This window comes from Megascapheus bottae, chromosome 19 (assembly GCF_031878675.1).
Source record: "Megascapheus bottae isolate mThoBot1 chromosome 19, mThoBot2.hap1, whole genome shotgun sequence".
NCBI classification, from domain to species: domain Eukaryota; kingdom Metazoa; phylum Chordata; class Mammalia; order Rodentia; family Geomyidae; genus Megascapheus; species Megascapheus bottae.
The window spans coordinates 15118206-15134227 of record NC_143527.1 but is presented as its reverse complement, the minus strand read 5'-3'; the positions used below and the strand labels follow the sequence as shown (position 1 = coordinate 15134227).

At 35.7% G+C, this 16022-nt stretch overlaps 1 protein-coding gene across 1 annotated transcript in view; it reads left to right on the top strand.

Moving 5' to 3' along the window:
- Dcc (DCC netrin 1 receptor) overlaps nucleotides 1-16022 on the top strand; it is a 934207-nt gene that overhangs the window by 736716 nt on the left and 181469 nt on the right. Inside the window, exon 13 of the mRNA XM_090353075.1 lies at nucleotides 13442-13583. Coding sequence (XP_090209201.1) covers nucleotides 13442-13583 — 142 coding nt within the window. The remainder of the gene's footprint in view (nucleotides 1-13441; nucleotides 13584-16022) is intronic.

Below are 16022 nucleotides of genomic sequence, written 5' to 3'. Positions count from 1 at the left end.
TTCCCCACCAGTAATGTATAAAGATTGCAATTTTCTCATATCCTCTAATATTTTCACTTGACTTGTTCCATCATAACTATCCATATGATAGTTAACTGGTATTTTATATGATTCTCAAGTTTGAAGCTAGATTAATGGAGAAGCTGAAAAGGAAACAATGAAAACAGTCATTTGCACAAATTATTCCATTTATCACGAAAGATTGTCAAAATCTTGTGTAGCTAGTATCTCAAAACAATTTTTCTGAGGTTGTCAATCCTTAAAACATTATACTGCAATTATAGAAAAACTGAATAGAACTTTTATCCAAGTTGGAAAAATTATAAGCCCTTCCAGATCATAGATGCAATTGTATTTTTCTCTAGACCTTCCCTCCGTGTAGAAGAACAATCACATGTCGGTTTACATAATGATTTGGGGCAACTTTTATCTATTTTTAGGATATATTCATTAAAATTGACTTGACGTTCTCTTCTTGAACAAAAAAAATGCTCCTATAATACTTGTTAAGATTCTTTCTAAAAAAAAAAATTATACCAAATCTATTTTGATGTTATCTAATCTGGCCCATTCAGGACAAAGGACCAGTAGGACTTTTTTTAAATATTTTTCTGAAGTGTGAATATTTACTAGATTACAGAATGGAGCTCTGTCTTATGTATGGTTGCCTAGGCCTTTTCCCTAATGCTTATTCTTTTCTATACAATGGCATATTATGAATTACTTCTACATCTTCCAGGAAAATATCAAGTTAGTTGCATTCATATAATTCTTGGAGAGCTCTTGTCCAGGTGGAAGGAAAACAATTAAGTAAAATCCATTAACATTGCTTAAAATAAAAACATTTAAAGAAATATTTCATTGAATTGGCTTTCACCTCAACTTCAATTGCCTATCATTTTAGAATTATTTAATTCTTTTCTTTATAATCTAATGGTGCTACTGCAGATACCATTTTGAGTAATCAGCTACACTTTGTAATCAGTAATTAAAATTTTAGCCAACTACAGGTGCAGCTAATTGTTAATCAATTAGATGCATAATGATTGCATATCTGATTGAAATGCTGATTGTAGTATTGATAATTACCCATATTTTGGTCAGATTACACTACTTCTTACTACTTCAATTCCACTTAACTTAAGACTCTATGGCCAACATGCTTTGTTGGTCCATTCTCTGAACTTCATTGGAGGATAGATCAAACCTTCATGTAAAAAAATGCAACCAGGACAGTTATTCAGAATTGATCTGACTGGCTGTGGAATGATTCCATGAATTTTAGAGTTTTATGTACCTATCCAAAAGTAACATTCTTCAGAGAGTTTAGTAGATCTTGAAGTTTCTGAAATTGGCAGATTCTGGAGCGACTGTTGCAGCAATGTGACTATCATTACACCTGGATAGAACGCTGGTTTTGCTAGGAGGCTGGGGTTGTTATCATTGCCAACCCGCTGATCTGCTTTTAAAAGCATGAATAAATGTGCATATTTGCAGCAATTTGGTGGCTAGGATAGCTTCATGACAGATAGTGATACAACATTTGGCATAGCTTTACATGAAGAAAAGGACAAGTACACTTCACATGTATGAACATTTTAATAATAATATATCTAAAAATAATTGTTTATCTTCTTTTTGTTGAAACACAAGAAAGTTAACCAGAATAAGAAAACTCTGGGCATTGAACTTGTAGTCACATGCTTATAGTAGAAGTTAAGTAGGAAGCACATATAATCGTTATGTGTCTAATTGATTAGCAATTAGCAGTTTCTATGAAAATTTGGGAAAAATTTATAATCCGTTCAAAATACATACACACACACACACACACACACACACACACACACAATTGGGCCTGGTGATTCATGTCTACAGTCCCAACTACACAATAGACTTATATAAAAAAAGCAGTCTGAGGCCAGCCTTAGAAAAAGCTATGCTACCACCCTTGGCAAAAATATGGTACTTTATCTAAAAAATAATTCAAGAAAACTGGAGTACAGATGGAATTCAACTATTTGTGTTGCTAGGATAAGATCTTCTACTATTCCTCCTTAAAAAAGAAAAAGGAGGGCCAGGAGTTTGGCCTAGTGGTAAAGTGCTTGCCTAGCATGCACAGAGGCCCGGGTTCGATTCCTTGGCACCACATACATAGAAAAAAGCCAGAAGTGGTGCTAAAGCTCAAGTAGTAGAGCTCTAGCCTTGAGAAAGTCCAAGGACAGTGCTCAGGCCCTGAGCTCAAGCCCAGGACTGGCAAAAAAAAAAGAAAAAGGAAAGAAAGAATACCTGTATGTAATATTATTTGTATTTCATGGTTCATTAGGTAGTATCAGTTCTCATGTACAGAAAGAAAGAAAGAAAGAAAGAAAGAAAGAAAGAAAGAAAGAAAGAAAGAAAGAAAGACAAGGGAAGTAAGAAAATGGAAGGAAAGAAGGCAAGGAAGGAAAGAAGGTAGGAAGGCAGGCAGGCAGGTGGGAAGGAAGGGAAGGGAAAGGAAGGGAAGGAAGGAAAGGAAGGGAAGGAAGGAAAGGAGGAAGGAAGGAAGGAAAGGAGGGAGGTAGGGAGGGAGGGAGGAAAGGCGAAGAGAAGAAAAAGGATGAAGTCTCCATGTATAGAATCGTCGGGGTTTTTAGCACTCTTTGCCTCCTGACCAGCAGGAAGGGCAAAGACAACACGCCCCAACTAAGACCAGATGGAGAAAGGATAGGGCCGGCTAGCCACCTTCACCCAGCCCTCCCTTCTCCAGAGGGAAGACACAGACATGCCAGGGAGAATGTCACAGCAGACTGGTTTAATGGGAAGATACTAGAGGCTAAAGTAAGAAGCAGGAATCTATTAACATAAAAGTAGGCAGGACAGGGGGAGGTAGGTGCGGTCAGAGAGGGTGGTGAGGCCAATCCATGGGTTCAAGGTAGCCTTATTTTACATCACAAACCGTAGCCAAACCTCCCAACCAGGAGACAGGCAGGTTGGATCTCCAAAACCAGGAGCACTGGGCCATGAGGTAGGCCTTTTACCCTTGATGTGATGTGCCCCACACAGAATGTTAGTTGAAGCAACCCTGGCGAAAATTAAAAAACTTGGCAGTTTTTTTACGGGAAATATTTTATTTACGAACTGAGGATGTGTTCCGATTTGTCTCCAAAAGAGAGGCTCTAACAATTTGAGCAAATGTCATGTTTTCAAGCAAAAGGTTGGCATGGACAATGTCAAGGACCTGTTTGGTTTATTTGCACAATATGTTCTTTGTGAAAACATTGTATATGATATTGTTTTTAATCCAGCAACCTTACAGACACCTGGGTATTTATGATAGGGCTAGATGGTGTATGTTATAAATTATACTATGGCTGTCTTCTGCATTACCTGAAGATTGAAATTGAAGAGAACAATTCCATTTCCTTCATTCGTGGAGAGAGCATTTGTCAAAATGTCTCGAATCTCCATTTCTAACAGATCATCTCTGCAAAACCCTTGGGTTTCTGGGAGCAGCCAGCTGTTAATATGAATTATGTGAAGCTGACCTATAATCACACCTGACATTTGAAACTCAAATATTTTTTCTTATTTCTTCAACACAATTAAAATATTTAGTCTCACTTCATTTTATGAGACATAAATAGCTATGTAAGTACTCTGTAATTACTGTACATTGTAACAAATGACCTCATAAATACATTGTAATGTCCCATGTAATTACATGGTAAGTCTTGTCTTTGAGATGGCTGCTCTGAGATTGAAAGCCTGCTGGTTTCAGAGATTAATTACTTAAAGCCTAATTTGACAGTTTGCATCAAGATATGCCTTTGTTAAATAGCCACTTCTGCTGCTTTTAGAAAGAAAATGGTTTCATAGAAAGCCCTCATTTCCTTATTTAATATAGAACCAGCTGAATATTTACCATGCCTCCATTTCGTTATACATAAAAGTCCCCCCCCCCAAAAAAAAAGAGAATCTTTCTGTGCAGGATTATATCCCTTCCATCAAACACTAGCTAGATATTACTTTCTTATATACATATTAAAGGCTCTGGTTAATAACTTTAAATGTATTTAGATGGTAAATTATTATAAGAACTATAATATTTAGAGTCTCTATCATCCCTTGAGGAATTTTGTTCATGAATGTGGAAGCATTAGGTTGCTTTTGTCTAGTTGTGCAAGAAAGCCTGGATGCCAGGAAAATAATTGATTTTTTTCTGATATTAGAAACGCTACATAGTTATATATTTGATAATGGACTCCGACAAGATTTTGGTAATCAGTAGAATAAATGAGCTGTAAGTAACTCATCAAAATATTGACCAGGAAAAATAACCCTCTTTTTCTATCATACTAAATGGACTTTTGTTTTCAGTGCTGGGGTTTGAACTCAGGCCCTTATGCCCTCACTTGGCTTTTTTCATGTGTGTTCTGCCACCTGAGCCACACACCTGAATTTCTGGCTTTTTCCCCACTGATTATTTATCAGTATGATTCTTAGGGATTTGCCTGTGGGGCAAGCTCTGAACTAAGATTCTCAAACTCAGCCTCTTGAGTAGATAGAATTATAGATCTAAGCCACCAGCTCCTCAGCATACTGAATAGATTTTTGAGAGTTAAGAGAATGCTTGTTTTGAACAGTGTTATAATCTATTTTCCATGAGAAGAGGAAGAATTTATAAAAGAAATTCAGCTACAGTTAGAATCATTTACTCCTCTATCTATTGTTAGTTTTGCAAAACCCAGTCTTGCGAGGCCAAACTAACGTGATGGCTCAACTCTCTGAAAGCTTCATTGTGTTTTAAATGCCCTTTAATTAGTTCAAAAAGACTCTTCAAAACATTACTACAATTTTCATAAATTGAAAAATTAAAGAATGGTGCAAGCCTTTATATTTTGCAGTATTTTACCTTTTTTTGGGGGGGGGGTAGGTCATGGGGCTTGAACTCTGGACCTGGGCACTATCCTTGAGCTCTTCAGCTTGAGGCTACTGCCCTACCCTTGGAGCCACTGCCCCACTTCCCATTTCTAGTGACTAATTGGAGATAAGAGTCTCACAATGTTTAGTTCCCGGGCTGGCTTTGAACCAGGATCCTCAGATTCAGTCTCCTGAGTAGCTAGGATTACAGGCGAGAGCCACAGTGCCCATGCCCAGCAGTACTTTGTGTTTCTTAAACTCTTCTTCATTAACCATCTATCACCAAGGAATTTGAAGATAGATAAAATCCTGCAATATAGAATTGATGCTGTTACATAATTCCTACCATGACAGCAAACGATTGAAAACCTGTAGAGAGAAAAATACGCTTTCTGTTCAGTCATCTTATTAAGTGCTTTAGAGTATCTTTTATTTGCAGGATATTATTCTTTTGCTAAAATAAACATTAGAGTATATATCAGATAAGACAGTAAATGTGATTTACTAAGTAGCAGGCACACAAATTAAGAAGATCCCACATACATTTCTATGCATATGAGGTCTACTTAACATTTGGGTACTAATCTTTACATAACCACTAGAGTTTATTATATAGAAGAATGGGTGTAGAAGTTTGTTCAAGAATTCAGTATCTTAATCTTATCACACAGTAGAGGATCACTCCATCAACTTCTTGCTCTTTTCTTTCTGGAACCAAGATCCTCACTTTTAAATAAGACAAGGGAATAGTTTCAAAATGTTACTTTTAAAGCATGTAAAATACTACCTTAACAGGTGATCAAATTGCCGGTCTATCTGGTGTGCCTGTGATTCTGCGAATAGTGTTAGTGAGGCCTTCACAGTGGGAATTTGATTCTGATTTTCTGATTCAGGATTTCTGCACTGCAGGAATGAAGTGATGTTTTTAGTTACTCCACTTTTTCTTCGAATTGTGAAGGTTGAGCTCTAAGAATTTGACGAAGGAACAGAAAAATGTGGTGATGTGTCTATTTTCTAATATCAGTTTAAATGTAGCTCACTTTATTTTTACTAGGAGACATAAAAATGGGACACAGAAGGAACTACATATTCCAGATGACATTCTCACTGTGTATAAATGAGACTTAAAAAAGAACTCGAGATGTGTTTTTTTTTGGTATCTCTGAGACAGATGCATGGGACTCATGGATGTGGTTTTTCTGAACTAGTGTCAGGAGAGATGCATTCCTATACTAGACAGAAAACAGTCATTCGCAGCATTCACTTAACCCAAGTTGTTAAAGAAAGGGAGTGGTAGGTGGCAGCAGTTCCTTATGGAAAGGATCAGAAAAGGGTGAAGTGTCATTTCTGGCTAGGAATCCAAGGGTCATTGCCATTTTCAGGTAAGAGGTAAGCAGAATGAATAGATTAAGAACTATGCAACAAGAAAGTCTGAGATTCACAAGAATCACCAGCTGGAAAAGAATGCAGTATCAATTGTCTTGCATACTAAACAAGGAAAGAAACATTGAGGAGGAGGTCATGCACTGTCCTTAATACAAGGAATCCCTAGAGTACCGGGGCTTACATACTGTCCTTAAGCTTTTTATTCGAGGCTAATGTTCTACCATTGAGGCTTAGCTCCACTTCCCGCTTTTTTGGTGGTTAATTGGAGTCTCATGAATTTGGCTGTCTGGGCTGGATTTGAAGCTCAGTCCTCAGATGTCAGCCTTCTAAGTAGCTCCTAGGATTATGGGGGTGAGCCAGGTTCATTGAGTATTTTCCTTGTTTTTCATTCAACAAGTACTGAGTTACGTATATCTGAATCCTGAGTCATTCTCATTGACATTTTCAACTTTATACATAAAATGCAGTAAAGCATCAAGTCCTTCTATGTCTTTCTCCAAAACAATCTATGGGAGCCTCTTTCTTTTTCAACATTCCTATAGTCTCCATCCTGTTCCTGAAGGTTCTGTGATCTGTAATAAAAAGATATGAACAGAGACATATACTCGAGAACTCTTTCACAGAAGAATGGGTATTAAGAAAGTGGCATTCAATGTTGCATCTCAATGTTTCTTTTATTTCACAGTCGAAATGTTGAATAATTACTGGCTCAGTAAACAAATAAGTTAGACCATGTTCTGAATATTGTGTATGGTCTTGCTTTTTTCCTTCTTTCCTATTTTCTTTTCACTTTTGCTATTTCTATTAGCTTATACTATTAGTTGTGCAAAATAAATACCTTTCCTTATGATACTTTCATACATGTATACAATGTACTTGGATAATATTCATCTCCACATTGCACTCTCTTTGCCTCCTCCTTCCTTCAAATGGTCTCTTTTCCCATCAGTTAGACCTTCTAATTTCCTATCTTTAAAAGCATCTAGATTCTACATATGAAAGAAACATGGAGCATTTGTATTTCTGAGTATGACCTACTTGCCAAAATGAGATGAACTCCAGTTTTGCACATTTTCTTGCAAATTCTTTAGGGCTGATTAAAATTTCATTCAATATGTACTTCATTGTCTTTATCTATTAACACGTTAATGGGACTGTAGGTTAATTTCACAACTTGGTTCTTTTGAATAGTTCCCCAATAAACAAGGACTCAACTTATATTCCTAACACCCATCTCCATTTTACATCCTCACCAGAATTTGTTGTGAGCCTACAATGTGACTCTGTAGGTTTGGTGTACTGTTGTCTATAGTTGTGTTCTGGGCAGTTGACAAAATAAGTCTGAATTAGGTAAGAGGTAGAAGGAATTTGACTAATGGGACAGGCAGAAAATACAATGCAAATACATTCATGGACATTCTTTAATGTTATGAGAACTAGAAAATTCATTCTCTAAGCTGCTTCATGTAAGACTCAAATAACTAAGAGTAATGGAAAGAAATATCAGACAGTCTCAAATCAATATCTATTTTGTTTAAGGATGTTTAGATTCCTTCTTTGTTCCAACCAAGGAATTCTTAGCTGTCACAGGACCTGATTTCAAATGGCGCCTAAGGATTCATTTCTGTGGCAAGTTACCCATATAAAACCATTTTAAAGACTTCTTAGTGAAATAATTAAATATGTTTGGAGAAGACCTGAAATGGGTTTGTCTTTACCTGAAGATTACTCTAGAGAAAGTAAAGACAAAATGTCAGTGTGCAGTGATATATGTCAAGTTAAATATAGAAGCTTATGATCTGTACTTTTTCAGAAACAAAGCAACTGGTTTTAGATTTATTTTTATTTTATTTTCTCACCAACTGCTTCTGTGCATCTAGAAAAAAAGACTAAGTAATGAATTAATGAGGACCACAAGAAGATGATTCTCCATCTCAGAACTGGAAAATAATATCTCAGTCAGATGGAATAGGAACAAGCAGATCCTATCATTTAAATTAGTAAATGTCATCATTGTCCACTACTAACATTTTTGGTTTTTTGAAAATAAATCAGATTATGACAATCAAAGAAATAGAGGAGGCTTTGAGGATGCTAAATTTGTGATTCTTCCTTTTACCTAATCTGAATTTTTAAAGTGATATTAATTTTTATTTAAGATAAGAAAAGAATTAATTTCTCCCTCACAAGTAATAAAAGGTCCAAAAGTTAACTCATAGCTACTAGAATTGATTCTTTTTCAAAATCAAAGGCTATGTGTTAAGTACTTCCAATAAAAATCATTACCAGGCTTGACCTTAAAAGTGAGATTGTTTTAAAAGACTGTTCTCATATGTGCAGACTACTTTAATGTGTTCTGTAAGGAAATGGAAATGAAATTTGATATTCTAGGTAGTGGTGGAGTAGGTCTCATGTAGGAAATAAGAATTACCACTAAGAAAAGAAAATGGATGAGTGCTTTCATTTACTTCCTCAAAGACTATAATCTGAGGTATCTAGCTATATCGTCTGCAAAAGAAGAATGAAACATTTGGTCAGTGGAGTCCTTGCAATTTGCTGGTACTTGCCTGAAATAGATGAGATAGCATAAAAGATGTTCATAAACTTAGCTCCCACTGATAAAGATGAATCAAAATGATAAAAAATTACTTCCAAAGATGAATAATATCTATTGAGGGGCCCACCTCCTGGTGCACAGAGTATATAATTGATTCTATTAATTAATTGCTACTAGTCATTGACAGGAAGGCATTGGGTGTGTGGGAATCATTTATGCAATCACTGGAAATCATGAAATATGAGCAAGGAAAATTATTGCCTGTCACTAACTATTACTCATATAATCATTAGTATAATTGACTGCCCATCAATTTACAATCATTTGGTAGCCATACTAAGCACAATTATTCTCCCTCTTGCAATATGTATATTAAGATTGAGGTCATTTGTAAAACTTACAAGAGGTAACTCAGTAAAGCCATGACAGAACTTTTACTGGAATTCAAAGGGGTTTTACCTCTTGGTCTAAGGTTCAACATTCATATTGCATTCCTTTCATTTTGATGGTAAGAAGTTAGTGAACTATGATTTGAATATTTTGTTAATCCCTAGGACATACTTTGAATAAATAATCATTAAATAAATTAGATTCTCAACCTCTTAACATTACTTTGGAAGACAATATTAAATAATTTTAAGTCAGGATTGGACTGATGGCACCTTCATAATCTGCCTCTATCAATTATTGGCTATGTGTCTTTAGATTATTCAAGCACTTTGTTTCCAGTTGTATGTACATGAACACAATTTTAAAAATACTTAATTCATAGAATCATTGTCAGTATAAATAATATCTTTATGGAGAATGTGTAGACATTTGCCATATAATAGATTCAAAATGGTTAAAAAGTATTAATAAATGTATAATTTCTCACATGTATGTGTATATGCATGTATGTATGTTTGTAAATTATGGCAGTGTGCCATACTTTTCCAAGTATATATATAAAAAACTTAAATAAGATCATCTGTTTTATGTAACTAGATTACACAAACTGTTAAAATTAATTTATTATCCCAATAATAAGTTTACATACTTGCAATTAAAAGTACATATTTTAGTACTACTATTGAGCCTCATTATTTGCAAAATTTTGATAAAATTTAAAGGCCTTAGGTCAAAGTGCTGCTGCCAGCTAATAAGATGAAAAATTTAAAGAAATGATGATATTAAGTATCCAAGTGCTTAACAAGTAATGTGCAACATTAGATGTTTATCTTCTTTTCCAAAAAATTATTTGATTGTCTGTAGACACTGGATATTTTATATTCGATTTGGAAAAGGAATTATGGACCTCATTTTTCGTAGAGAGTACTAGCCTGTTTTAGTGAGCCTGCTGCATGACTGGAAAAAGTCCAAAAAGTTGTAGGATGATAATACTGAGCAATCAAGTCCTTGATTTTGAGTCTGAAATCTTCCTCACACCACTATATTTCTACCACTCCAAAATAACAATTTTTTGTGTTTATATTAATAATTACCTTAAATTCATCATGCATTAGGTGCACATTTTAAAAAGCTAAACAACAACAGACAGAACCAAAAATCAATAGCCCTTTGTTAGTCCAGTTCTCCTTCCCTAAAACCTAACAGACTTGATCACTTTTAGTCTTGTGTGTGTGTGTTTGTTTGTTTGTTTGTTTGTTTTTGTTTTTTGCCAGTCCTGGGCTTGAGCTCAGGGCCTGAGCTTTGTCCTTGGGTTTTCTCAAGGCTAGAGCTCTACCATTTGAGCCACAGCACCACTTCTAGCATTTTTTCTATGTATGTGGTACCAAGGAATCGAACCCAGGTCTTCATGCATGCTAGGCAAGCACTCCACTACTCTACTGCTCCCAGCCCTTTCCTCTTTCTCTGGTACTTACCCTTGTTGATGTCTCTTACACATCAGTTTCACAGTTTAGCCCTGAGATGATTCTATTTTCATGCCTCTGACCTTTCTTCCTTTTCCTTTCCCTCTCCTCTCCTCCTACCTTTCCTTCTTGTTTTCCTTTTTTTTTTTTCAGGAAGTAACCTATAGTGAATCTCTTACCTCTGCCTCCTAAACTGCTGAGATTAAAAGTGTGAGCAACAGCTGGCAGTTTGGCCTGCTGGTAGATTGCTTGCCTAGCATGCCTGACGACCTGGGTTTGATTCCTCAGTACCACATACATAGACAAAGCTGGAAGTAGTGCTGTGGCTCATTTGGTAGAGCATGCTAGCCTTGAGAAAGCCCAAGGACAGTGCTCAAACCCTGAGTTCAAGCCCCAGGACTGGCAAAAATAAACAAATAAAGTCTCAGTACTGCTTGCCGGGTGCAGTGACTCATGCTTGTAATCCTAGTTACTCGGGAAGCTGAGATCTTAACCTAGGCACTAAAGACCTTGAGACTCTTATCTTCAGTTAATCACTAGAAAATGGGAAGTGGGGCTGTAGCTCCAGGGGTAGGGTGGTAGCCTTATTCTGAAGAGCTGAGAGACAATGCCTACGCCCAGAATTCAAGCCCCATGATCCACAAAAAAAAAAAAAAGTAAAACACTGCAAAATATAAAAGCTTATACCATTCTTTAATTTTTTTAATTTATGAAAACTGTAGTAGTGTTTTGAAGAGTCTGTTTGAATTAAAGGGCATATAAAACACAATGAAGTTTTCAGAGTTCAGCCATCACATTAGTTTTGTGTGTGTGTGTGTGTGTGTGTGTGTGTGTGTGTGTGTTTGTGTGCAACGACAATGAGCTTGTTGCATTGTTTTCTAACTTTATAACTTTTGGGGACTTTGAGAGCCTCTGGCTCTCACCTGAGACTATTATCACTAGCTAACCACAAAAAAAAAGCTGAAATGGAGCTGTGGCTCCTTAAGAAACATTAGGGATGATGGCCCCTAGATCTTGAGTGCAAGCCTTAGGACCAGCACTAAAAACTAAAAATGAAACAAACAGAAAGAACAACAACAAGCACCTGGTCAGGAATCTGTCAGCTAAAGCATACATTCTTACCCCTGATCATAGTTTATGTGAGCTGTTTCCTCACTCTGGAAACATTTGCACCGGATCCATCCTTCATCAAGATCTAATATTTTATCATGATATATATTGATGTAATTCTTTTTCATGTACTATGTGGAATACTACACAGGAGTCTCAAATTTACAATTTCTTCCAGATCTGCAAAAATTTTATTAGGATGAACGAAGATATCTTTGCTATTGTGGCTGTTCCTGTTCTATCTTCTCATTTTTCCTGTGCTTTTTACTTTACTTGTCATATTAGCAGTTGGAAGTTTCATGGTAAATCTTTATTTTATTAACCTTTTCTCAATTCCTAATGAATATTGCCCTATTGAATTTTAGAAAGCTCTTTCCCTATATCTTCTCAGATAATTATTGAATTTGTAATTGTTACAATCAAATTATAGCTTCTATACACTTAAAAATATCTCAATATCTTGTATATTTATGCTCTTCAGAGTATTTTTGTGTATATGTATATTTATGTGTATATATATGTATGCAGACACACACACATATATTATGCTCCACTTATATTTCTTACTACCGTTCCTTCAAGTCTCATTACCTTTCTTGTGTACTTTTTTTTGGTGAGTCATGGGGCTTGAACTCTGGGCCTGGAGGCTGTCCCTGAGTTCTTCAGTTCAAGGCTACTGTCCTAACCCTGGAGCCACAGCCCCACTTCCTATTTTCTAGAGATTAATTGGAGATAAGAATCTCAATATCTTTTGTGCTGGAGGCTGGCTTTGAACCTTGATCCTCAGATATCAGCCTCCTGAGTAGCTAGGATTATAGGCATAAACCTTAACCCTTGGCTCTTGTGTACTTTCTTCTGTAAGTTTTATGCTTAAGGCTTTCTTGGACATCTGTCCACATTAAAGTTAAGTTAAATCACATTCAAATAAAAGAAGCTGATTCTAAACTTGGAAACTGGTGCCTGAATAGGGCTTATTAAATACTGACCTCACTATTCCAAGATGGGTTGTGAATTCTTTCTCTAGGAAAATGTTGTAAATTCCCTGTGGATTTCACTTCCTTTGACAGGATTTATCCTGGAAAGCATCTGTTCACATTCATTGCTCTCTGGATGTCACGTTATCACCTTATGAAGCCAGGCTTTACTCTTAACCTTACAAGTCATGTGGGAAGTAACAGTTTCTCACATTTCCTGGTTTTTATTCATGTCTTTCTTTTTCTGCTTTGTTTTTTTAAATCATATTTATTAAAAGCATTAATATTTTAGTTTCTCTTTTTAACTCAGTCACCATAACACCCTCTAATTCATGGCCCTTTTCTCTCATTAAATACATCCCTATTCTTTGTTTTTCAAATGACCTATTTACAATGCTTTTTCACCTGTTCTGAGGGGTTTTAAACAAGTGTTAATAATAAATGCAATCATCCAATAAATTGTATATGATTTATTGAAATAAAACAAATAGAAATGAAAGTTCTTCTATTATGAGTGGATTTAATCTGTTTCTGGAAGGGAATTCCATAACATTTCATAATTCTCCTTTCTTCATACTTGTGTTTGGGCCACTTCTTGGACTCTGTCTTCTTGCCCTCCTTCTCACCACTTACCTTAATTTATATTTATTATTTTACAGAGTATCAAAGTAAGCTGGCTTCCTCCTCCATCAGGAACACAAAATGGATTTATTACCGGCTATAAAATTCGGCACAGAAAGACAACTCGCAGGGGTGAGATGGAAACACTGGAGCCAAACAACCTATGGTACCTATTCACAGGTGAGTGTTCACATGCCACACTTTCCCCTGGTTTTGATGAATTAAATGCTTTAGGAATGAAATACACACTTATTTCAAAGAACATTGATTATTTTCATTCCTGGCAGGTGACATTTATTGGCATCATCAAGAATAACCTTTCTATTTTTAACTTCATATGCTCTGTCGTGCTTTGGCTGCATGTTTTTCCTTCTCCACCCTTACCTTCATAAAATAATCATATATTGATAGTTATTCATTTTGCTTTCTCAGGATTGATGATTCTATTATGCCTAACTAACAACATTTTAAAATTTTCTACTATCCTGGCTTCAAGTTTAAGTTAACTTACCTCCCCAACCCCAATGGGTTGGTATAAGGTGAAATGTAGGAAGAAGTCTTCTCTCATAGAAATGTTGGCCAAATTACAACTTAGTTAAAATTCTTTACAAAACTTAGCCAAACTTTAATGAAAAGAATATATTTTTATATTTTGTAAGACGAACAATACATATAGAATTTCTGATTGTAAGATCAGTGTCATTTCCCTAAAGCAGACTTAGGCAACACTCTCAAGGTCATGCCTTTGAAAGTAAACCCAGTAAAGTTTGAGGGAAAGGAAGAGAGGGAAGAAGAGAATCAGACAATGGTGGTATATGTTTTGAATTTTCAAGCCAATACCCAGCTTGCTGTGTTTCTAAGGGTGTGTTTTGAGAAGCCTCAGAAAATACTAGGTTTTATAATCTGTGACTGAACAGGGAAACTGTGACTTCTCTTGTTTATCATTGGTCAAATTCTACTGATAAGTACTTAGCTACTGTAGAATTTCAGGTAGGCCCTTGCCAAGCAGGGCTTCTGGTGAGCATGTGCAAGTGGCATTCTCTCTCATCTGTCATCTGTTTATGTCATGGTCACATGATCATAGCAATAAGAAGACTTAGAGTTCTGCAGTCCTATGAATTGTAAGAGGTATGACTGGAAACTTGAGACACAACATATCAGTGGCTCATGATAGTGGTTAGAAGGCTGAACAAATTGTGGGTGACACCCAAACTGGCTTCATAACAATAAGCAAATTTTAAGGTAAACTGTCTTTGCAAAAGAGGAAATAAAGGATTAAATACTCAGGAAAAATAATCTGGGGATAATAATTACACACACACACACACACACACACACACACACACAGAGTTTGTAAACCTCTTGCTCAACCTGTAATCTGAAATTTCAATGGACATGTGGGGTTGTTTGTTTGGAGTTGGATCTGTTTTTCCATTCATAGTTTTGTCTATAATATTTTAACATAGTGTTGAGAGTACTTCCAGGATAAATTATATGAAAATCACATTGCCTGTTTTAAAACCAGACAAAAATCCCCAAGGAAAGTATTATTGAAATTAAAAGAAAAGCGAGTCATTTCACTATAATACTTTTAAAGTTTTCACAATGCAGCTACAGGCATGGTTCAAGTGGTGGAGCACTGATCTTGAGCAAAAAAGAACAAACAAGGGAGAGATCAAAACTATGCGTTCAAGCCCTAATTCCAACATACTAAATGAATGAATGAATGAATGAATAATCAGTGTTTTACAATGCCACACTCCTAAGGTATTTTTCCTTTTCCTGTTGGGATGATAGGAACAAGATAAAAAAGAAGAGAACAGGAACTGGTAGCTCATGCCTATAATCCTAGTTACTTTGAGGATTGCTGTTCAAAGCCAGCCTTCGCAGGAAACTGAAACTCTTATTTCTAGTTAACCTCCAGAAAACCAGAAGTAGAACTGTAGCTCAAAGTGCTAGAATGTAACCTTGAGTGAAAGAGATCAAAGACAGCACCCAGGCTACCACCACTACCAACAATAAATGCTGTTTTAGGACAGCATGTAGCTCATTTGAATGTTGTCATACATTTTAAAAACTGTTCTAAAACAAGTTAGCGTAATTTCTAAAATGGAAAATTAAATTAGTGTCAATGCTAAAAATGATTTAATAGACCTCCCCTCCGCCTTTCCTCCTTTGGACAGATATTTAAAGTCTTAAAATCATCAGATTGTCATTATTTTCCTCCCTCAAATGAAAATCATTATAAACTATAAAATAAACTAGATTATAAAATAATATAGGATAAACATTACAATAGAAAAACTAAGGACTGGATCTTCAACTTACAAAACGATGAGTAGCCAATAAATATGATGAAATGTTCAATCTCACTGGTAAATAGAGAGATGCAAGTTAAAAGGAATAATAATTTTTTTCCTTGATTGAAGTAATAAAATAAAAATGAATGATAATACCTAGCTTATAAAGCTGAAAGGAAGTGCAAACTCTTGTATATTATTTCAGATGGAATTTTCTACTCCTTTTCTCAAAAGGCCGCAAACGCATACACACACACACACACACACACACACACACACACACACCACACACACACAACACTGCATAAACACATTAGGT